The sequence below is a fragment of the Bos indicus x Bos taurus genome, chromosome 2, assembly GCF_003369695.1.
Source record: "Bos indicus x Bos taurus breed Angus x Brahman F1 hybrid chromosome 2, Bos_hybrid_MaternalHap_v2.0, whole genome shotgun sequence".
Taxonomy (NCBI): domain Eukaryota; kingdom Metazoa; phylum Chordata; class Mammalia; order Artiodactyla; family Bovidae; genus Bos; species Bos indicus x Bos taurus.
In genome coordinates this window covers 90,974,225-90,998,211 of record NC_040077.1, presented here as the reverse complement: position 1 = coordinate 90,998,211, position 23,987 = coordinate 90,974,225, and the positions used below count along the sequence as shown (strand labels likewise).

Below are 23,987 nucleotides of genomic sequence, written 5' to 3'. Positions count from 1 at the left end.
ATTCCGTATTCCAAGGCCAAATTTGCCTGTTACTCCAGGTGTTTCTTGACTTCCTACTTTTGCATTCCAGTCACCTATAATGAAAAGGACATCTTTTTTGGGTGTTAGTTCTAAAAGGTCTTGTAGGTCTTCATAGAACCGTTCAATTTCAGCTTCTTCAGTGTTACTGGTTGGGGCGTAGACTTGGATTACTGTGATATTGAATGGTTTCCCTTGGAAACAAACAGAGATCATTCTGTCAGAGATACCAAAGGAACATTTCATGCAAAGATGGGCTCGATAAAGGACAGAAATGGTATGGACCTAACAGAAACAGAAGATATTAAGAAGAGACGGCAAGAACACACAGAAGAACTGTACAAAAAAGATCTTCATGACCCAGATAATCACGATGATTAATGTAATCATTGACCTAGAGCCAGACATCCTGGAATGTGAAGTCAAGTGGGCCTTAGAAAGCATCATTACGGACAAAGCTAGTGGAGGTGATGGAATTCCAGTTGAGTTATTCCAAATCCTGAAAGATGATGCTATGAAAGTGATACACTCAATATGCCAGCAAATTTGCAAAAACTCAGCAGTGGCCACAGGACTGGAAAAGGTCAGTTTTCGTTCCAATCCCAAAGAAAGGCAATGCCAAAGAATGCTCAAACTACTACACAATTGCACTCATCTCACACGCTAGTAAAGTAATGCTCAAAATTCTCCAAGCCAGGCTTCAGCAATATGCGAACCGTGAACTTCCTGATGTTCAAGCTGGTTTTAGAAAAGGCAGAGGAACCAGAGATCAAATTGCCAACATCTGCTGGATCATGGAAAAAGCAAGAGAGTTCCAGAAAAACATCTATTTCTGCTTTATTGACTGTGCCAAAGCCTTTGACTGTGTGGATCACAACAAACTGTGGAAAATTCTGAAAGAGATGGGAATACCAGACCACCTGATCTGCCTCTTGAGAAATCTGTATGCAGGTTAGGAAGCAACAGTTAGAACTGGACATGGAACAACAGACTGGTTCCAAATAGGAAAAGGAGTACGTCAAGGCTGTATATTGTCACCCTGTTTATTTAACTTATATGCAGAGTACATCATGAGAAATACTGGGCTGGAAGAAACACAAGCTGGAATCAAGGCTGCCGGGAGAAATATCAATAACTTCAGATATGCAGATGACACCACCCTTATGGCAGAAAGTGAAGAGGAACTCAAAAGCCTCTTGATGAAAGTGAAAGTAGAGAGTGAAAAAGTTGGCTTAAAGCTCAACATTCAGAAAACGAAGATCATGGCATCCGGTCCCATCACTTCATGGGAAATAGATGGGGAAACAGTGGAAACAGTGTCAGACTTTATTTTTCTGGGCTCCAAAATCACTACAGATGGTGACTGCAGCCATGAAATTAAGAGACGCTTACTCCTTGGAAGGAAAGTTATGACCAACCTAGAGAGCATATTCAAAAGCAGAGACATTACTTTGCCAACAAAGGTTTGTCTGGTCAAGGCTATGGTTTTTCCTGTGGTCATGTATGGATGTGAGAGTTGGACTGTGAAGAAGGCTGAGCACCGAAGAATTGACGCTTTTGAACTGTGGTGTTGGAGAAGACTCTTGAGAGTCCCTTGGACTGCAAGGAGATCCAACCAGTCCATTCTGAAGGAGATCAGCCCTGGGATTTCTTTGGAAGAAATGATGCTAAAGCTGAAACTCCAGTACTTTGGCCACCTCATGAGAAGAGTTGACTCGTTGGAAAAGACTCTGATGCTGGGAGGGATTGGGGGCAAGAGGAGAAGGGGACGACAGAGGATGAGATGGCTGGATGGCATCACTTACTTGATGGACGTGAGTTTGAGTGAACTCCGGGAGTTGGTGATGGACAGGGAGGCTTGGCGTGCTGCGATTCATGGGGTCGCAAAGAGTCAGACACGACTGAGCGACTGATCTGCTCTGATTACTAACCTCTCCTTAGAAACAGAAAACAGACTTTTTAAAAAATTGTACTCTATATTTTTAGATTCTAGATAAACCAAAGTGTGTGTGTGTGTAGGGCAGTTCTGCCCACTGATGTTTAGGACCTAGTTGTTTTGACCAGGCATATGTATGTTGCTATTACAGTGATTTCAGTTCTAACAGCACTATCATTCTATAGCCTTATCCACTTTTCTGTGGTTTAGCCATGCCAGATGTTTCAGTTCAGTTCAGTCGCTCAATCGTGTCTGACTCTTCGCGACCCCATGAACCGCAGCATGCCAGGCCTCCCTGTCCATCACCAACTCCCAGAGTCCACCCAAACCCATGTCCATTGAGTTGGTGATGCCATCCAACCATCTCATCCTCTGTCGTCCCCTTCTCCTCCTGCCCCCAATCCCTCCCAGCATCAGGGTCTTTTCCAATGAGTCAACTCTTCGTATCAGGTGACCAAAGTATTGGAGTTTCAGCTTCAACATCAGTCCTTCCAATGAACACCCAGGACTGATATCCTTTAGGATGGACTGGTTGGATCTCCTTGCAGTCCAAGGCACTCTCAAGAGTCTTCTCCAACACCACCGTTCAAAAGCATCAATTCTTCAGTGCTCAGCTTTCTTCATAGTCCAACTCTCACATCCATACATGACCACTGGAAAAACCATAGACTAGACAGACTAGACTTGACTAGACAGACCTTTGTTGGCAAAGTAATGTCTCGGATTTTTTTTTTTTTAATTTATTTATTTAATTAGAGGCTAATTACTTTACAATATTGTATTGGTTTTGCCATACATCAACATGAATCTGCCACGGGTGTACACGCGTTCCTAATCCTGAACCTCCCCTCCCACCTCCCTCCCTGTCTCGGCTTTTTAATATGCTGTCTAGGTTGGTCATAACTTTCCTTCCAAGGAGTAAGCGTCTTTTAATTTACTTCACTACATACCCGTTTATCTTCTCACCAGCCACTATTCCAAAGGCCTCAGAAAGAATGAAACCTAGCAGAAATCAACACACCCAGAATTCTACTTAACTTTGTAACCCAACTTACTTAGTTTAGCTTACATCCTGAAATAATCCAGTGGGGCCCAATGACTAAGGTTCACTTTGAGATTAGTCTAAAACATAACACAAGGAATACCATCTGAGGGCATCCTGACACAACGGTCCCTCTAGATGCAATTATTTTCATCATAAGAACTGGATCCAATACAGAATATCACTTCTCTTATGGAAATAGAGGACACACACAGAAGCAGCTTGTTTAGGACCGTGTTATAAAGAAAACTCTACCAAAACAGCCCAAATAGAACCTTAGAGCAAATCCCAGAGGTAACGCTTTTACTGTTTTTTATCCTTTCTTTTTTCAACAGTTAATTCCATTGTAAGTCAGTGCTATTAACACAGAATTTTGATTAGCTTTTTATTATAGAAATGAAGCATGCTATATCAAAATATTAAAAGAAATGGAACTGGATAAAGTAGAAAGTGCAAAGTTATTTGTGCTGCATTCCCCCATGCCATCAGTGGAAGCCCAGCTAACAGGCAGTAGAGTCTGAGATTTTTCAGAATATAAATGTTCATATGTACACACTCAGATACAATTTTTTTAAAAAACAGATATGGCAGTGTAAGCTTCTCTGACTCTTCAAGCCTTCATTCCGTCCATCCTGACCAAAGCTGTGTGTGTATAGTATGTCGTGTATGTGTTTTTGAATGTGCAACATTAATTCATCTTTTATCAACAAAGTATTCTTTCAGTGCAAATTCTAATGAGTCCATTAATTTTTTATTACTTTACTAAAGATGATAGGTAGACTATTTCTAATTTTTTTCAATTTTCGTGTTTATTTTGCTAAAATAATTTTTTGTTTCAATCGCCTTTAATGTAAAGCTTACAGAAAAGATGCAATCGGCTTTTGACTCGTCAAATTTTATCAATTAAGGCCTTTATCATCAGGAGTTTTCCTTTGTAAAAATTATTACTGTCATGCCCAATTTCTTAAGGGAAAATTGTAAAGGCATATACATATGGTCATATGTATGATCTGTACAGAATTTTCAATGTCTAAAGATATAATATACATGAAGACTCTAATATAAAGGGAAGAGGACAGAAAGACATAATTGATTATATAATTTCTACATTTTATCTGATTACATGAAAAGTTAGGTATATATATTATAATTCCCATAGCAACCAACAATGACAACGAAAAAGTATACAAAGAACAGAAATTAAACAGAAAAAAAAAAAGAAATTAAACAGAACATTGTAAATCAATTATACTTCAATTAAAAAAAATTTTTTTTTAGGGCTTCCCTGGTGACTCAGTGGTAAAGAATCTGCCTGCCACTGCAGGAGACATGGGTTCGATCCCTGATCCACGAAGATCCCACATGCCAAAGAGCAGCTAAGCCAGTGCACCGTAACTACTGAGCCTGTGCTCTAGAGCCCGGGAAACGCAGCTACTGAGCGGCACCACAGCTACTGAAGCCCTCGCGCTCTAGAGCCTGTGCTTCCCAAAGAAAAGCCAGCACAATGAGAAGCCCAAGCACAGCAAGGGAGACCTAGCGCAGTCAAAAATAATAAATACAAATATTAAAAAAAAATTTTTTTAATCTATATAAAGAGACACAGTCAAAAGCCAATATATAAAATAAAATAGATTATTAAAAAATACTCAAGTAATCCAAAAAGATGGTATATGGTGTCTGTAAGAAATGCCCTTCAAATACAATACAGATAGGATGGAAATATAAAATAATACAGAAAAGATAGAAAAAAAATAGGTAATACCAACACTAATCAAAGCACACTTCAGAACAAAGAAAATTACCAGAGCCCCAAAAAAATGCATAATGATAAAAAGCTCAATTCCAAAAAGACATAACAACTCTTAAATGGTTCTGCAAATTAAAAAACAAAAATAAACAAAAAAACCTTCAAAATACACAAAGCAAAAGCTAACTGGAATGAAATAAAAACCCACTAATATATTTGGAGAATTCAACACTCCTCTCTCAGTAATTGATAAAGAAAACAGAATCAGAAAGAACAGAGAAGACCTAAAAACCATTATCAATCAATTTTATCTAACTGACATTTATGTAACACTCCATCCAACAGCAGCAGAATACACAAGGGCACATGAAAGATTCGTCAAGGTAGATCATGTTCAGGGACATAAAACAATTCTTAAGAAATTTAAAAGAAATGAACTCATAGAAAGTATGTTTTCTGGCATGGAATCAAATTAAAAATCAATCAAAGAGAGCTATGTGGAAAACTCTCAAATACTTAGAAATTGAACAAAACCCTTCTAAGTAATCCATAAATCAAAGAAGAAACCTCAGAGAAACTAGAAACTAGAAAATACTTTGAATGAGTTAAAATGAAAATAAAATGCAGTAAATTTTGTGGGATGCAGCTAAACAACTGCTTAAAGAAAAATATTCAACATTAAATTTTTCTATTAGAAAAGAAGGTCTCGAATCAATAATTTAACTTTCCATCTGAGAAAAACTAGAAAAAGAATAAACTAAACACAAAGCAAGTGGAACAAAGAAAAAAATAAAGATAGGAGCGGCAATGAAACAAATGTAACAATGTAAATTAAACTAAAAGCTGATTCTAGGACAAGGTATATAAAAATCATAAATTATAGTTAAAATGTCTAAGGAAAAAAGAAAAGACACAAATTTCCAATATCAGAAATGAAAATTCCCAAACATCTTTCAACTAGGAAATAAATCAACAAACTGGGATACAGCTATATTATGGAATACTACTCAGAAATAAAAAACAGTGAACTTCCGATATATGCATGAACATGAATGAATCTCAAATGCATTATGCTAAGCAAATGAAGACAGAATAAAGAGGCTAAGTACTATACAAATCATTTACATAATATTCTGAAAAAAGTAAAAGTTACAGGAACCAAAAACAAATCAGTAGTTGCTATGGCCTAGCAACCACTGACGGGAATGACTTTAAAAAGCATGAGGAAACTTTATGGGTGATAGAAATGTTCTGTATCTTGATTGTGGTTGAGATTATATAACTGTGTTCTTTGTCAAAGTTCATACGACAGTATATATTTAAAAAGGATGAATTTTAGTGTATGTAAATTATACCTCAATAAACCTAACACTCCACACAACTACCAAATGAAGACAATCTTTTAAAAACAGTAAGGGCTAAAAAAGTTAAACTTTCAATGAGTAAAATGTTCACTCAACAGATACGAACAGAATTATATATTTCATATAAATAGGGAACAAGCACTTAAAAAGAATACAGTTAAGTCCCCTACGAACCTCCAAGCTGCAAACTCTCAAAGATGTGAATGTGCATTTGCATGTCCCATTGTGTAGTTCACACATGTACACTGTCATATGCACGCATCCTCTACACCCGGCTGTGCTTTTGTGTACTTGAGTGTACAGCACTGTATAGAGTACAACAGTACAGTGTCTTTATTTCAAGACCAAGATGTCTGGACGCAAGCGTAAACGCATGGTGACGTAGTTGCTCTACCATCTCCCACCTCCGCTCCCTCCTCTAGTCAGTAACTTTTCTTGCGTGTTTACTCAATGCCAGCCCCTGTAACCAACATTTGTACTGAACTACTATACTTTTCAAGGTAGTGTACTGTGAGATTAAACATGTCTTCTTTAATTTTGTGTTGTTTTTTATGTATTATTTGTGTGAAAAATATTATAAACCTATTACAGTACAGTATTGGGCTTCCCTCATAGCTCAGTTGGTAAAGAATCTGCCTGCAATGTAGGATACCCAGGTTCGATTCCTAGGTTGGGAATATCCCCTGGAGAAGGAAATGGCAATCCACTCCAGTATTCTTGCCTGGAGAATCCCATGGACAGAGGCTACAGTCCATGGGGTCGCAAAGAGTCGGACACGACTTAACAATTAAACCACCACAGTACAGTATTATATACCTATAGTACTCTATACCACATGTGGGAACTTTCTGGCAGTCCAATAGTTAAAAGACTCAGAGCTTTCACTGCCGTGACCCAGATTCAATCCCAGTATGGGGAACTAAGATCCTGCAAGCCTTGTGGCATAATCAAAAGAAATAGAATAAATAAAAAGAATATTCAGTTCAGTTCAGTCACTCAGTCGTGTCCGACTCTTTGAGCCCCCACTGACTGCAGCACACCAGGCCTCCCTGTCCATCACAAATTCCCAGAGTTTACCCAAACTCACAGCCATTGAGTCGGTGATGTCATCCAACCATCTCATCCTCTACTGTCAACTTCTTCTCCCACCTTCAATCTTTCCCAGCATCAGGGTCTTTACAAATGAGTCAGCTCTTCGCATCAGGTGGCCAAAATATTGGGAGTTTCAGCTTCAACATCAGTCCTTCCAATGAACACCCAGGACTGATCTCCTTTAGGATGGACTGATTGGATCTCCTTGTTGTTCAAGGGACTCTCAAGAGTCTTCTCCAACACCACAGTTCAAAAGCATCAATTCTTCGGCGCTCAGCCTTCTTCACAGTCCAACTCTCACATCCATACGTGACCACTGGAAAAATTATAGCCTTGACTAGATGGACCTTTGTTGGCAAAGTAATGTCTCTGCTTTTGAATATGCTGTCTAGGTTGGTCATAACTTTCCTACCAAGGAGTAAGCATCTTTTAATTTCATGGCTGCAATCACCATCTGCAGTGATTTTGCAGCCCAGAAAAATAAAGTCTCACTGTTTCCACTATTTGCCGTGAAGTGATGGGGCCGGATGCCATGATCTTAGTTTTCTGAATGTTGAGTTTAAGCCAACTTTTCCACTCTCCTCTTTTGCTTTCATCAAGAGCCTCTTTAGTTCTTCTTCACTTTCTGCCATAAGAGTGGTGTCATCTGCATATCTAAGGATATTGATATTTCTCCCGGAAATCTTGATTCCAGTTTGTGCTTCATCTAGCCCAGCGTTTCTCATGATGTACTCTGCATGTAAGTTAAATAAGCAGGGTGACAATGCACAGCCTTGACTTACTCCTTTTCCTATCTGGAAACAGTCTGTTGTTTCATGTCCAATTAATAACAACTATTATTTCTTATTAAATGGCATTACATGGCTACTACATGAAGTTATTAAATATATTATCTCAAATATTCTCTATGACTCCAAGAAATAGATATTAAGGAAATATCAATGGAAGCAATGAGGTACCCTATTACACGTACTGAATTGATAAAACTAAAGAAAAGATATGAAGTCTAATTCTGATAAGGCTTCACAGCAACAGGTAGACACACTTCTTTCTGTTTGCAGGGTAAACTGACTCAATTACTTTTTTGGTAAGCAGCACTACAAAGCAGCAAATTATTTAAAACAACTAAATAATCTCAATCTTGGGAATATTTTTTCCTAAAGAGGATACATATCAACGTACACTTATCTATACCAATCCCCAAACACACACATTTTTAAATATATTTTTACTAAGGTAATTTATAGGAAAGAAAATAGAAATCCACTGAAAAGGAGAGTGATTAAGCCAAAGTTTATAAAGTTTTACAAAGGGGAAGCTGTTCTATAACCTCTCACTATACTTAGCCTTAAACCCACTTATCAGTCAAAAGTATACTATTAATAAAAAAAAATATATCAGGATTCTGTCCGGTGGTTAAGAATCTGCCTTGCAATGCAGAGAACATCAATTCAATCCCTGGTCCAGGAAGATCCCACATGCCTTGGAGCAACTAAGCCCATACACCACAACTACAGAGCCCACACTCTGCAGACTGCAGGCCGTAACTACTGAAGCCCACGAACCCTACAGCCTGTGCTGCACAATAGGAGAAGCAATCAGAAGCCTGCACACAACTACCGAGTGGTCCCCACTCTCCACAACTAGAGGAAAGCCCACACAGTAACAAAGACCCACGACAGGCTCCCCCCAAAAAAATATATGTATCAGACAAGAGTATGTATTAATAGATGGATCAGTATAATCTCATCAACCATTACCAGAAATATGTAACTTCCCTATCCAACAGGATGTCCAACAGGCCTTCCAAGGATTATTGAAGATATTCTACTCAATATTGAGCTAGCAGTACAATCTTCATAAGCAAAGCTCAATTACAAGAAAACAGTAGCACTTAAAACCTAGTGCTATGCAAGGACTCCAAACCAAGGGAACAGACAAAAGACACACAGAAGACAGGCATGGGTCTTCAGGCTCACACTGCTTTAAAATAGGAAGCCATCCATTCATTCAAAGTTTTTATTGGGTCTCATTTAAATCTTGCATTTTACTAATACCCCAACTGAGGGGAGAGAGTAACAGATTTAATTACAAAGGAGGTTTTGGATGGGCTATCTGGGAGAATATAAGTTTAACTTGTGGATCCTAATTCTTCCTAATACAATAGAGACATCTCTGAAGTAGGACAACAGCATTCCTGTGACACTAAATCAATTTCCAGGAGCAGACTTTCCAAGAATTCCAGGGACAGTATTAATGGCAACTGCTTTCTAGAGAAGTGACGAATGTCCATCCTCCAAGTCACCTAGCAATTCCTGACTGCACACAAACCACTCAGAATCAAGAGAGTCCCACAGGGCCAGAGCAGGCTTTTGCAATTAAGTAATACTCTTCTTAGTAATACTATATATTTTCTTACTTTTATTGTTAATCCTTGAATAGTACAAAAATCCACACTGTCTCTGTCTTTAATTCTAAAGCCCATAAGGTCAGGGATGCCGACTCAATGGCTTACATGTTGTTCTGCACAGAGTGAGCACGGATTCTAAAAGAATACAAAGACATCCCTTGGACTTCCCTGGTGGTGCACTGGATAAGAATGCACCTGCCAATGCAGGGAACACAGGTTCGATTCCTGGTCAGGGAAGATTCCACGTGCCAGGGAACTAAGCTTAGGCGCCACAACTACTGAGCCTGTGCTCTAGAGCCTGCGAGCCACAACTGAGGCTGCAAGCACTGAAGCCAAGGTGCTTAGAGCCTGTGCTCCGTAAAAGAAGCCACCACAAGAAGCCTGTGCAGTGCAACAAAGAGTAACCCCATTCACTGCAGCTAGAGAAAAGGAACAAAGATCAGCACACGTCTTAAAAAATAAAAAAAAAAAAAGATACCATTTGTCCTTATCTTTAAAAATATCAGCATACATGCACAATAGGAAAACATAATTAATGCAAAATAGTTTTTCAGAAAATACTAGATAGATCTCAGTAAACACAGTAGGACAGTAAGTAAAATAACTATTACAAGTTTTTAAGAATAATAAATTGGAAAGAGTATACGCAGAAAAAAAATTAGGCTTTATCTTCCAAAATTTCCATATTATTATTATTTCTTCTGAAATGTTAAAAAATTTTAGTGCATTATGCCTCAAAAGTTTATGGCCTACTCTGTATGTATTCTGAATATAACAGCATTTACGAAACCAGTTAATAACGACAGCATTATTAACTTAACCACCCAGGTAGGTTGGAAATCTCAGTCAAAATGATGACTTCTCATCTTCTCACCCCGCAAATCTAATCAGGTAACAAGTCCTGTTATTTCTTTGCTTCTCAAATAATCCTTTTTTCACTCACACTACAACCACCCTATTTCACACAAAGAAATTACGAATGATGAAAATGAGAATAAAGATAAAAAATAACCATCTAAGGTACAAAGAGTAACAATGTACTGTGGAATTTACAACAGAAAAACAAAATACTGGACAACAGCACAAAAGATGTAAGGCAGGAAATGGAAGTATATTACTATAAGGTTCTAGTGTAAAATATTAGGTAACAGATACAGAACATTTCCATCACTGCACCAAGTTCTTTTGAACAGCGCTGCTGTAGCGTAACCATTAACCACTGAGAGTGTAATGAAAAGAGGTGTAACTGATAACTAACAGTAGAGATAAAATGAATATAAAAATAATCCAAACAAAGATAGGAAAAAAGAAGCAGGATCTTAGAATTCAAGTCTGAACTGATATTGACTCCTGAAATATATTTTACAATAGAAAGAAAAAATGTACATCTTTGATCAAGAATTTCATTTCTAAAAATTATCTACAGATAAGCTCATTTATATGTATAAGTGCACAAAGAAGTATAAATAAGAACGTTCAACATAGGACCATTTAACAACAGAAGACTGGAAAATGATCTAAACGTTCAAAACAGAAGGCTGGGGAAATAACATATGGTCTATAGACTGAAGCGACTAGCAGCAGCAGCAGCCCTAATCATAAAGTCACACACCCATATATGTATGTGTGCATAGAATGAAAGTGAAAGTGAAGTCGCTCAGTCATGTCTCCTTCTCCAGGGAATCTTCCTGACCCAGGAATCAAACCTGGGTCTCCCGCACTGCAGGCAAACGCTTTACCGTCTGAGCCACAGGGAAGCCGTGCATAGAATAACTGTAGAATAATACAAAAGCAGCAGCTAACTATTTCTCTGAGAAGAGTGATGTTAAAGACAAGTAGGGGAAGACTACTTACTGTATTATTTTTATTATCTATAATTTTTATCATGTGCATATATTAACTGCACAGAAAGAAAAGAGAGAGAGAGGGAGGGAAGGAGGGAAGGCAGGAAGAAAGGGAGGAAAAGAGGGAAGGAGGGAAAGAGGAATACAGGCCGGGAGGTAAACTTGTAAAATACACAATTCCAGAATTAGCTCCTTGGAGGCAAGAAATCCCACCAAATTGAAATTTACTTCCAAAAGAAATTTATACTAGTTCATAAAGAAAAGTGGGTCACTTAAAAATGTTATATGTATTTTCATTTTGGAATAAACTATAGTTAATTTCACCTTGACTAGCCTTTATCAGAAAAAGTAGCAAAGATTTCCAATTAAAATAATACTGAAGAAATAAAAACATGTTACTCACAAAGACAACAGACAGGGAAGGAGGCAAGAGCAGAAAAGAGGTTTCAATGAAGTTTCCAAAGCAGATGTCTAAGTGGTAACTTAGCTGCGGTCTGACTATAAACTTAAATCAAGACTTTCTGATCTGCCCTGACACAAGTTCTAGATTTCTGTGGCAAGAAAAGTATCTTGTCATTCACAGGAAAGCAATGAATAATTTGCTGCATTTTCAACTTCTTACATGAATAAACAAACTTAATTGTTTAACAAGTATCAAGAGCTAGGAAACTAATGTTTCATTTCATTTGAAAATGAAATGTGGCTGTGTTCATTTCTAGTTCAACTCAGAATTGACTATTTGTACAGAAAACACACACACACATACACACAAAAACCTCAAGAACACATTTCACTTTAAAAATATAAATTTTAAAATATCATTTTTTTATGTATAGATCTATAAATGAGGTCACAAAGTCAATATGTGCCAGTAATTCTGCTAAACCTATATTGAGACAGGGGATGTTACTTCAGGGGGCTTCCCAGGTAGCTCAGTGGTAAAGAATGGCCTGCCAGTGATGGAGATGCGGGTTCAATCCCTGGTTGGGAAGATCCCCTGGAGGGAATGGCAACCCCCTCTAGTATTCTTACCTGAGAAATCTTATGGACAGAGGAGCCTGGTGGGCTACAGTTCATGGGGCTGCAGTCAGACACAAATGAGCAACTGAGCAGGCACGTGTAACTGGAAGTTTTTCAAATTTAAACAAAATTGTATTTCAGGCTAAATTTCTGTCATTTTACTGTACAATCTTCTCAATAAATTTTCACATTATAAAAGGATAAATTTACTAATTTTACTTAAATTAAATCTACTGAGTCTACCTTTGCTGTGCTGTACTTAGTCACTCAGTTGTGTCCAACTCTTAGCAACCCCATGGAATGTAGCCCGCCAGACCCCTCTGTCCACGGGGATTCTCCAGGCAAGAATACTGGAATGGGTTGCCGTGCCCTCCTCCAGGGGATCTTCCCAACCCACGGATCGAATCCAGGTCTCCCACGTTGCAGGCAGATTCTTTCCTATCTGAGCCACCAGGGAAGCCCCATTAAAACTACTGAGCCTACCTTTCGAAAAATTAAACCTCATTTGATTTAAGCCAATTATTTAATCACAATGTACTTTGGTTGCCTTTGAGCTTTAAAAAAAAATCTATGAAAAGGGATCAATACCAAGAACGGTAAGCTAAGCTTAACTATGTTTGTGTCTAAGAAGGGTAGAGGTGAAATCTATACACCTACCTGTTTACACCTAAACACCTATAAAATGAATAGGCTTATAAACTGGCCAAATAAAAAGATCCACAGAGAAACCAGTCTGTACTCAGAACAATATTATTTTATCGTATCTCAACTTACTCATGCAGGGGTTCCCTGAGAAATGAAAATTATTCCAAGGGTGTCTCCAGAGCAAAAAGACTGGGAGAAACTGCTTGAGAGATTAACTAGACCGGCTCTGTATTTAAGGACACAAGACAGATCCTCGGGCATGATATTGTAGGACTCTTTCCAGGAGAATCTGGCCTAAGAGGAGAAAAAAACAAAAAAAAACCTACTTTTGAGAGACCCTGCATCATCATTCAACTTTGAGATCCTCCAGTCTACCAGACTGACCTGCACTCAGACTGAAAACCTAACCAGCAATTTTGTATCTTTTTTAAATATTAATAGAAAACTAAGGAAAGTTTCCAACCAGAAAGACATGGCTCAAGACAAAAAGGTCTCTCAGGACAACGAAGAAGGCAAAGAAAACTTGGAGGGTATTTATACCTTTTATAAATGTTTTCAGAAGACACTGACAAGACAAGGAATAACTTAAAAGATACTAACACAAAAAGTAAGGTTAAATCCTTCCCAAAAATGATTATGTCCAAAGAATTTAAACTCAGTTGAAGTGATAGAAAATACATCTGCTAGAAGAACAACAACAACAACAAAAGACATGGAAACTAGGACAGAAATAAGAAAATTATAGATTGAATCCAAGAGGTTCCACATAGTGGTGGTTCCAACAAGATAAAACGAAGATAACAGAAAGAACAAATTAGAGAAGAAAAGGTCCCAGAAACAAAGAGTCTGTAAAATTCACAGAGTAACCAGCACACTGAATGGGAGAAAACAACCCTACACCAAGGCAATCACTTCAGAACAGTGGTAGCACTTTCACAAAGAAACACACACACACACACACAAACCATACACAAAGGACTAAGAAGCAGAATGGCGTCCAGACTTCCCAAAGGCTTTTCTAGAGCCTAAAAAATGAAGTCCTTTCAATTATCAGTAGAAACATTATTTCCAACCTGGAATTCTATACTGAGTTAAACCATTAAGTGCAAAGACAGATAAGTGCAGACATTCAAGGTCTTAAAAAACACTTTGGAGGTTATGCTCTAGTAAAACAAGTTCCAGAGATCAGGGTGTCCAAAAACAGGAGGAGAAGGAGTTTCCAGAGACATTCCAAGGCAAAAGCCATGCCATCAATCTGGAAACAATGTGACAGTTGGGAATAGGAGGATAGGAGATTCCAGAAAGGCTATCTTCAAGAAAAAATTAAAACTGACAAAGTACTGGATGCGTTTTAAAATACTTGAAAGAAAGTTTGTTATGAAAACTTTGGGGATGACTTAGTCAGAGGCACACAGAAAATAAAGCAAACCAAAAGCCTTTTCAATCTCAAGGAGCCTAAAAAGTTATAAAAGAAAGGAAATATAATCGTAGCATACCACAAGGTTCTGCTGTAAATAGTATTTACACAGTCATAATAATATAAACATTAATAATAATTTAACCGAGAGTGCTGTAACTACAACGGGAAGACTGGGAAGGACAATAAAGGACCAAGTCTACAGCTGTCAAAGTAGGAAGTCACTGTATAATACACGAAGATGAACAAAGAAATCCTGCAGCAGTTATCAGTCATTTAGAAATATGTAGGTGAACACCTGAAGAAACCAAGAGGTGAAAGCAGCTGTCTCAAAGTGGCAAGAAGCGGGAGTGGAAAGAGATGTGGCAGGGAGACACTTCACTTGATTAGGAGTTTTAGTGTTACTTGACATTTTAAATTACATACATGTACTTTGATAAAAATAAAATTTAAATTTTAAAATACGGTATCTGACAAACATACTATTTCTTCTTCAAGTAGTTTGGCAATGGAAATAGCTTACTTTATCTACTCCCTTCCTGTCTATTGCTGAGTCATCTATCATCTTAACCCACCCTTACCTCCCCTCCATCCTCAGAGAAAGAAGTGTCCTTAATTGTTTCTGAGATTTCCAGACTACACCCTGTGCTGGCCCACTGCCTCTCATTTTCCATGACCTTGCTCCATCTATTATTTCCTCCTCTTGAACTTGCAGTCTTTCATTTTCTTGTGAATCCTTCCCCAAACCTATAAAACATGCCGCAGTTCTCCCCATCCTATAAGTAAACAAGTGAACTTTAGCTCACCTCTTGGTCCTGTTTTGTCACCTTCCTTACAGTGAGACAGTAATTAATACTCCGCAAGGGCAATCTATAATCATTACCTCTACTTCCTCAACCAAACCTTTAACCTGATTTGTGTCCCCAACATGCTATTCTAACATTAACAACTGGACTGAAATGTCAAATTCAAAAGCCTATTCTCCAGGCTCAGCCTACTTGTTACCACCACAGAATTTTAAAATCTTTACCATCTCCTCCTTGAAATCCAAATCTTTCTCTTGGCTTTCTCGACACTAACTATTCTACCACCACATTCTTAGGCTTCTTCGTTGGCTTTTCTATCTACCGTCCCCTGGTGGCTCAGCTGGTAAAGAATCCACCTGCAATGCAGGGGACCTGGGTTCAAACCTGGACTTGGAAAGATCCCTTGGAGAAGAGAAAGATAACCCACTCCAGTATTCTGGCCTGGAGAATTCCATGGACTGTATATCCACGGGGGTCACAAAGAGTCGGACACGACTGAGCAACTTTCACTTAACACATTATTGACCGGAGACATATTACAGCCACAGGCATTAGCTTCTACAAAAATTTCCCCAGTCAGTAATATGCTAAAATGCTTGTATTCTCCCACCGTTGTATCCTCAGCATTCTCCTATCATCTTATCCATCCTAGTAACTAATCATTTCAATTACCACCCACACGCAAACACTTAGCATGAAGTGTGGGTTAAATGAATGTTTACTGAGCTGAAGTAAACAAGTCCCAATTTTTTGCCTCCAGTTCAAACTGTACCCCCAAGTTCTAAACTGTATTTGCCACAATTTAGAAAATTACCTGAATTTCCTGAGAGCACAAACTAAGTATGCCCAAAACTGAACTCATTTTTCTCTTCCCAAACTGGCATTACTCAGTGTTGTCTCAGTTAGTACATCCAACCCTCAACTCCTCCTTTCTCCATCCCTACATCCAACAGGTTACTGAACCCAAGTTTCCTCAGTCTCCTTTATCCTTACCATTCCCACTGCCAAAGCAACTAAATTCATGTGCTTGATGCCTTCGACAGTCTCTCCCATCTCACATTTGCAGTCTACTCATCCGAGATATTTACCAACTCTGTGTATTTGAAGAGTGTAAACACCACTAATGTAATCAATTTATTTTTAATGCCTAAACCCCTGGATGATGAGGATGATAAAAATAATGTGAAAATAGCTAATATCAAGAGATTCCTTATTATTCCCACACAGAAATTACAAAACATTTTGTCCTTCTAACAAATGCTAGGCTGGATAAAACTGAAGCTGGAATCAAGATTGCCAGGAGAAAAATCAATAACGTCAGACATGTAGATGATACACCCTAATGGCAGAAAGTGAAGAAAAACTGAAGAGCCTCTTGATGAAAGTGAAAGAAGAGAGTGAAAAGTCAGCTAACTCAACATTCAAAAACTAAGATCATGGCATCAGTCCCATCACTTCATGGCAAATAGATGAGGAAAAAATGGAAACAGTGACAGACTTTATTTTCTTGGGCTCCAAAATCACTGCAGACAGTGACTGCAGCCATGAAATTAAAAGATGCTTGCTCCTTGGAAGAAAAGCTACGACAAACCTAGACACCATATTAAAAAAGCAGAGATATCACTTTGCTGACAAAGGGCCATCTAGTCAAAGCTATGGGTTTTCCCAGTAGTCATGTACGGGTGTGTGAGCTGAACCATAAAGAAGGCTGAACACCAAAGAATTGATGTTTTCGAACTGTGATTCTGGAGAAGACTCCTGAGGGTCCCTTGGACAGAAGATCAAATCAGTCAATCCTAAAGGAAATCAACCCTGAATATTCACTGGAAAGACTCATGCTGAAGCTGAAGCTCCAATACTTTGGCCACCTGGTGCAAAGAGTTGACTCACCTGCAAAGAAAAGTCCCTGATGCGGAAAGATTGAGGGCAGGAGGAAAAGGGAGCAACAGAGGATTAGATGGTTGGATGGCATCACTGACTCAATAAGCATGCATCTAAGCAAACTCTGGGAGACAGTGAAGGACAGGGAAGCCTGGTGTGCTGCAGTCCATGGGGCTGCAAAGAGGCAAACATGAATGAGCAACTGAACAACAATGACCTTGAATAACAAGGGGTTATGACCACTGACTCTCTGCATAGAAGAAAATTCAAATATAACTTTAGAGTCGGCCATCTGGTTCCACAGTTCCACATGTCCAGATTCAATCAAGCTCAGATCAGGTATGTTGTAGCATGATTTAGACTTTTAAAGTTCACGTATAAATGGACCAGGACAATGCAAACCTGCTTTGTTCAAGGGTCAACTTATTACTAAATATTAGTTAGTATCCCATTTTTACAGGTGAAGTGAATTTGCCCAAAGTTAAACAGCTACTAAGTAAGCAGTAATACCAAGATTTGAACCTGACAGTCTAGCTCCAATGGTATTATGCATGGGATACATTTGAATTCACACATTCTATTCCAGGCCATTCTGTAAACTTACCTTCCTACTCTCTTTTTCGACTGCTTGCTCTCTTTCCTCCCCACACATCCTATACTCTACATTTTAAGACATAGGACTGAATATGACATGTATATGTTCACACCTCTATGATCCAGCTGTAAAATGCTGGTCCTCTCTTTCCAACTCAAAGCAAAATCCATCTCCTCTGAATTTCTATACCCACTCCCTACAGAATTACTCACTTCTCTATGAGCCCAAAGCTCTCATATTACATACTTAGAAACCTGTCTTACAAGGCTGGTTTGTGTCTTTGGAGTTCTCTTTTACATTCCTGTATTGCACAGTTGAAGAGGGCATGGCAACCCACTCCAGTATTCTTGCCTGGAGAATCCCCATGGACAGAGGAGCCTGGTGGGCTATAGTCCATGGGTTCACAAAGAGTTGCACACAACTGAGCGACTAAGCACACCACACAGTTACTAACACAGAGTAGTTCAAAGATTATAGAATTGAACTTAATTCAATATAAATTCTATTAGCCAAGATGCTGAACTAATAATAAGGTTCCAGTTGCCTCATCTTCAATGTTTGTAAAATACAGATATTAAAACCAAAAGGATTCCCCTGAAAGTGTGAGATTACCAGCAATCCTCCAAATGGTTAGAAACACCTAAGTCTCTAAGCTGCATATTTCACAAAGTACTAGAAAGCAGACGTCTAAGATGGCACCAATATTAAGTTCCCTTTCACTACTTCCTTATTATTAGTCCAGAGAAGTCCATCTCTTATTGCTGCTCTTGCCACACTCCCAGCTCAATTAATAACCATATTCATACACAACAAATGCATCCAAAGTAATGGAAAAATGAGCAAAAACACAACTTGCTGTCTACCTATTAGTGAGCCATACTGCAAAAATAATTTTTACACATACTGTACCAATGCCTTTTTCTCTAAAGAGGAGTTTTCAAACTATTTCCCTTTTTTGCTTCTAGTAACTGTTTTTCAAACACAGAATTCAGCAAAATCAAAGAGGTGCAAGGTACTTTCAAGATCTGGAGTAGGTAGGGCCTGGGAACTTGCATTTTTAACAAAGACCCTAAATGATTCTGATACAAATGAACCACAGATCGCACTCCAAACAGTTCTGGATGTTCTTGGCAACTTGAAATGTCATACCACCATGAAAACTAAGCCTACAGTGGCAATTCATGCTATATCCACTACAACCAGAAGCAAAAACTAGTATGACACACAGCAGCTCACTTTTATACTGAGGTACTGTGCTGGGTATTTTTCACTTTTCTTACATTTAATCCTTACTACCATATGAAGTAAATATCATCACCGATTATATTAATACAAATGAGAAAGTTAAGGGATAGAAAGTTAATCACTTCCCTGTATCATGTGGCTTCTGAGTGGTAGAGGACAGAATGTCTACCCAGAGCCTGTGCTCCTGCCCTCTTTGTGCCGCCTCTCTATTTGTAATTCATCCGTTTAACATTATACAGAGTAAGACAAAGTCAGGTAAAAGGAGGGAAGGAACAAAAACTTCACCTTCTTCACCATTTTATCTACAGTTAACACTGCTGCCTAGTTATCTTCTCTAAGCCTATCTCAGCTTCTAATGACAAACCACTTGGCCCTGGAAATGGCAGGCATTGAAGGTGGGAAGTTGAAGCTATCTGTCAGGGACAGGTGTTTGGATTACCTTATAGTCCTCAAGAGAAGGAAGTTCTCAATTAGCCAATGATTAACTGTAACCCTGGGGGAATAAAGCAAGTGGGGAGGGAGCTGACTGAATAGGGACACCCCTCAAAAGATCCTGAGACCTTCAAACAGGGGACTTTCAGACTGGATTCCTAACAAAGATTAGGGCATCCAACTCACCTACAAGCTGACTGCCTGATCTAGATGGACCCCAGAATTTGAGTTACATGAGGTTTATTTAATAAGGTAGACCCTTGCCTCTACCAATAAGGATGTCTGCATTTCACTGAAGCTGAATACTAGCAGTAATCTCCTTCAATCAAAAAGGGAGTATCTGATGTGCACCTGAAACTCTGTAAATCAACTATGTTTCAGTGAAAAATAATAAAGGACTTCTCTGGTGGCCCAGGGGTAAAGATTTCACACGTTCCCTGCAAGGAGCATGAGTTGGATCCCTGGTCAGGGGAGATCCCACATGCCATGTAGGGCGTCCAGAGGGGAAAAAAAAGGAATAAAAAAATTTTAAAGGAAGTCTCATGATTTATCCCTTTCCTTCCAGATTTAGTTTGTGCTAAGAGGACAGTATTTTGGGGGGCTCCAAAATCACTGCAGATGGTGACTGCAGCCATGAAATTAAAAGACACTTACTCCTTGGAAGGAAAGTTATGACCAACCTAGATAGCATATTGAAAAGCAGAGATATTACTTTGCCAACAAAGGTCCGTCTAGTCAAGGCTATGGTTTTTCTAGTGGTCATGTACGGATGTGAGAGTTGGACTGAAAGAAAGCTGAGCACCGAAGAACTGATGCTTTTGAACTGTGGTGTTGGAGAAGACTCTTCAGAGTCCCTTGGACTGCAAGGAGATCCAACCAGTCCATCCTAAAGGAGATCAGTCCTGGGTGTTCACTGGAAGGACTGATGCTAAAGCTGAAACTCCAATACTTTGGCCACCTCATGCAAAGAGCTGACTCACTGGAAAAGACCCTGATGCTGGGAGGGGTTGGGGGCAGGAGGAGAAGGGGACGACAGAGGATGAGATGGCTGGATGGCATCACCAACTCAATGGACATGAGTTTGAGTGAACTCCAGGAGCTGGTGATGGACAGGGAAGCCTGGCGGGCTGTGATTCATGGGGTCGCACAGAGTCAGACATGACTGAAGCGACTTAGCGGCAGCAGCAGCAGAGCAAAACAAGAGCACATTCCTGGGAAGGAAGCTATCAGATACTCAGATGGTATAACTCAGTAACAAGCAGTATCCCTTTTTCACACCCAAGTGAGAGCGCTCCATTCGAAGAAAAAGGTTTTATTTTTCTGTTTTGTTTGTGTGTGGGGCGGGGTGGGGGGTGGAGGGTGGGAGGAGAGGGCTAATGAAAAGAGTCAATTTTACAGCATGAATACTCTATGAAATGACAGCTCTGAGATAAAGAAGCTTTGGGAAACATGAAAAGTGGGCATATGGGAGTCTGAGATCCTGGAAAATAGAGCCTTTCTAGAAAGATAAGAAAAGAGCACCTTCCTCCACACATTCCCAATACTTAATTTAACCCGGCTCTCATCAGGTCGCTGCTTTTTAAGGGTCAAATAGTTCAGAGAGTAGTCAGATGTTGTTATCAGACCATCAGATCACCACCTGCTTCCTCCATCTTAACTGCCTACCTAAGTAGTTCTTTCTTTCCACCTGCCACATTACACCGGCTCCAGAAGGTTGAAAGCAAACTGAATAGATTATGTTCACCATATACCTCTAAGAGCTGCTTGGAAAACTAAGCACATGTCATTTTTGGTGTGCTACATATTTCCCCTGTACTATCTTACACACCATGAAGCTTCCTCCTTGATACAATGTAAAAGACATGGTTTTGGAGTGCCACTCATCAGAGTTCAAATATCCACTCCACTGCTTGCTCTCCAAAATCCCCTGTGAGAGTTAAAGTAAGAACCAGGAAGTAAGTCACTCAAAGTAGGAGCTAAATAAGAGCTATTATTTGAGGGAGAGGGATTTTTTCTTCAACAAAGTTTAGAATAAAGCATTTTGCATGTTTGAAAGTTTTAAAACAGTACTCTTGTTTCACTATCAATCATTTTTCAGGACAATTCTCTCCCCTCAAAGTATCCACCATCTAAAATCTTTGATAAAATAAATGGTAGAAAAGATTCATCCCATTCCCTGCAATTCTGAATGAACCCTTGAAACCATTTCATTATCATTTTTATTTGGTTAGGAAGTACTGTACTAAGTTTCCTGAAATAATCAGCCATTCTGCCTAAAAATTCTAACAAGTTTCCCAAACAGGGTAAGACAACGGTAGATGCTGGCAGTATTAAAACACAAGCTAGAAACCACACACTCCTCTTTTCAGGAGATTCTACAAAGACAATCAGATGATAAATATTATCTCTTTCAATGTCTACAATCTGAATTTGTCTTATGAATGACTACTGAGGAATTCAACAGCTCCATTCAGGACCTTTCCCAAAAAAGCTCCCAGGTCTAGAGAAAAACAATTTTTGATGCTAAGTCACTTCTGTCGTGTCCGACTCTGTGCGACCCCATAGATGGCAGCCCACCAGGCTCCCCCGTCCCTGGGATTCTCCAGGCAAGAACACTGGAGTGGGTTGCCATTTCCTTCTCCAATGCATGAAAGTGAAAAGTGAAAGTGAAGTCGCTCAGTCATAACCGACTCTTAGCGACCCATGGACTGCAGCCTACCAGGCTCCTCCGTCCATGGGATTTTCCAGGCAAGAGTACTGGAGTGGGTTGCCATTGCCTTCTCCGAAAACAATTTTTAGGTCCCTAAAATAACAAGAAGGAGACAAAGCTTTAGATCTTGTTCTTAAAAAAAAAAAAAAAATGGTTTTATATCCTAAACACAAAATCAGTATATCAGAAATATACCAGACCCTCAAAGCCCATAAACCTTCCAAAGGAATCTTGCTTAACTTACTTCTCACTTCTTGCTACCCACTTAGTCTTAGGAAATGCTAACACACTCCCAGCCTTACGTCTCTTCAGGGATCCAACCAAACCTGCTATGCTAGTGCACTCAAGTTACCCAAATCTGACACTGTTTTGTGAAAGAGAAAGGCTTAGCAACAAACATGCACTATACTAACATCAACCATGTCACTAAAGTGACAAACTACTCTTAGCCTCACTCCCAAGAGAGGGTAAGCGATAGACAGCGGGCGGCCAGAACCCCAGGTTTATCATTAACACATCTGCTTAGGCACAAGGTTAGCGACTGCATCTCCACGGACCAGGACCAACTCAAGGCGGACGGAGGGATGAATGAGGCGGCCGGGAGCGGCGGAGGGGACGCGGGGCTGGCCCGGGGAAGGCGGGGCCGCACCGCCCAGGTCCCGCCCCCAGCCCCGCCCACGGCCACCCCGGCACCGCGGTAGCGCCGCAGTCCCCGCGCGGTAGCGGCGCGCGCCCCGGACCCCTTCCCGCCGCCGCCTTTCCCTCTTCGCGCAGCCCCCAGCACGTACCTGCTTTGCAAACCGGGGCGCTCGGGCTCCTCCTCTCCGGGGAGCTTCGGCTGTGCTCCGGGGACCTCCTCCGGTGCCGGACGCGGGCTGGGGGTGGGGCCGCGCTCACCTCTCCAGTCCACAGGTGGGTGGGCGACGAGCAGGGCGATGACACGGTACCCAGTAGCGGTGGCGGCGGCTGCGGCCGTGGGGGGCTTCCGCGGGCCCCTGGCGCGGCGGCGCGCGTGGGGCTGGTGCCTCGCGTGGACGTCGCGGACGCGCCCGTCTGCGTGGCCACCGTGGGGCTGGTGCGCGCGGCCGCACTCCCGCCGCCCCGCGTGGGGCTCGTGCTGCGCGAGGCGGTGCGCGGGGCCCCGCCGCTGCCGCCGCCGCCCGAGGGGCCTGAGGCGCCACCACAGCAGCCGCCGTTGTTGTTGCCGCCGCCGCCGCCGCCGTTGCTCCGCGTGGGGCTGCCATGTTGCTGCTGCTGCTTCAGCTGGAACGGAACCGTCGCCCTCATGGGCTGCAGGCGGCTCCCGGATCCCCCGGCCGTGGCGACCGCACTGCCCCCGAGGGAGCCGGCCGGCGTGGGGGACCCATTGCGCCTCACCCGCTGGGACATGGTCCCCCCCTCCCTGGTGACTGGGCGAGACGTGGGGTGGTTTTGTTGTTAGAAGGCAGGGGGAGGATTCTCGAGGCTGGAGGGAAGGCCTCCGCGACGGGGTGACGAAGCCGGAGTCTGGGGTGCTGGGGGCTCCCGGGCCGCGGCCGGCAGCAACGAGGTGGTGCAGCCGTCGCCGCCGCTGCTCCTCCTCATCAACAATAGTGTCTCCTTCGCTGCCCCCGCCCCCCGCGAGCGCCCATTGGTGCAGCGTCAGCCGCGCTCGAGCCGCTCCACCGTGCCCATTGGCTGCGAGGAGCTCGGGTCCCGGGCCCCGGGGCCTTAGAGAACCTGGGTTTGCGCGGAGACCGTCTGCTCTTTAAAGAGAAAGAGACCCGCCCCCCCGGGGGGAGGG

The 23,987-nt window shown here is 41.0% G+C and overlaps 1 protein-coding gene across 1 annotated transcript in view; it reads right to left on the bottom strand.

The window, feature by feature from the left end:
- Positions 1–23,689, bottom strand: part of FAM117B (family with sequence similarity 117 member B) — a 73,909-nt gene extending 50,220 nt beyond the window's left edge. The window contains exon 1 of the mRNA XM_027564613.1: positions 22,993–23,689. Within this exon, the coding sequence (XP_027420414.1) occupies positions 22,993–23,593 (601 nt within the window). The 5' untranslated portion in view covers positions 23,594–23,689. The remainder of the gene's footprint in view (positions 1–22,992) is intronic.
- Between the last annotated feature and the right edge of the window lie 298 nt (positions 23,690–23,987).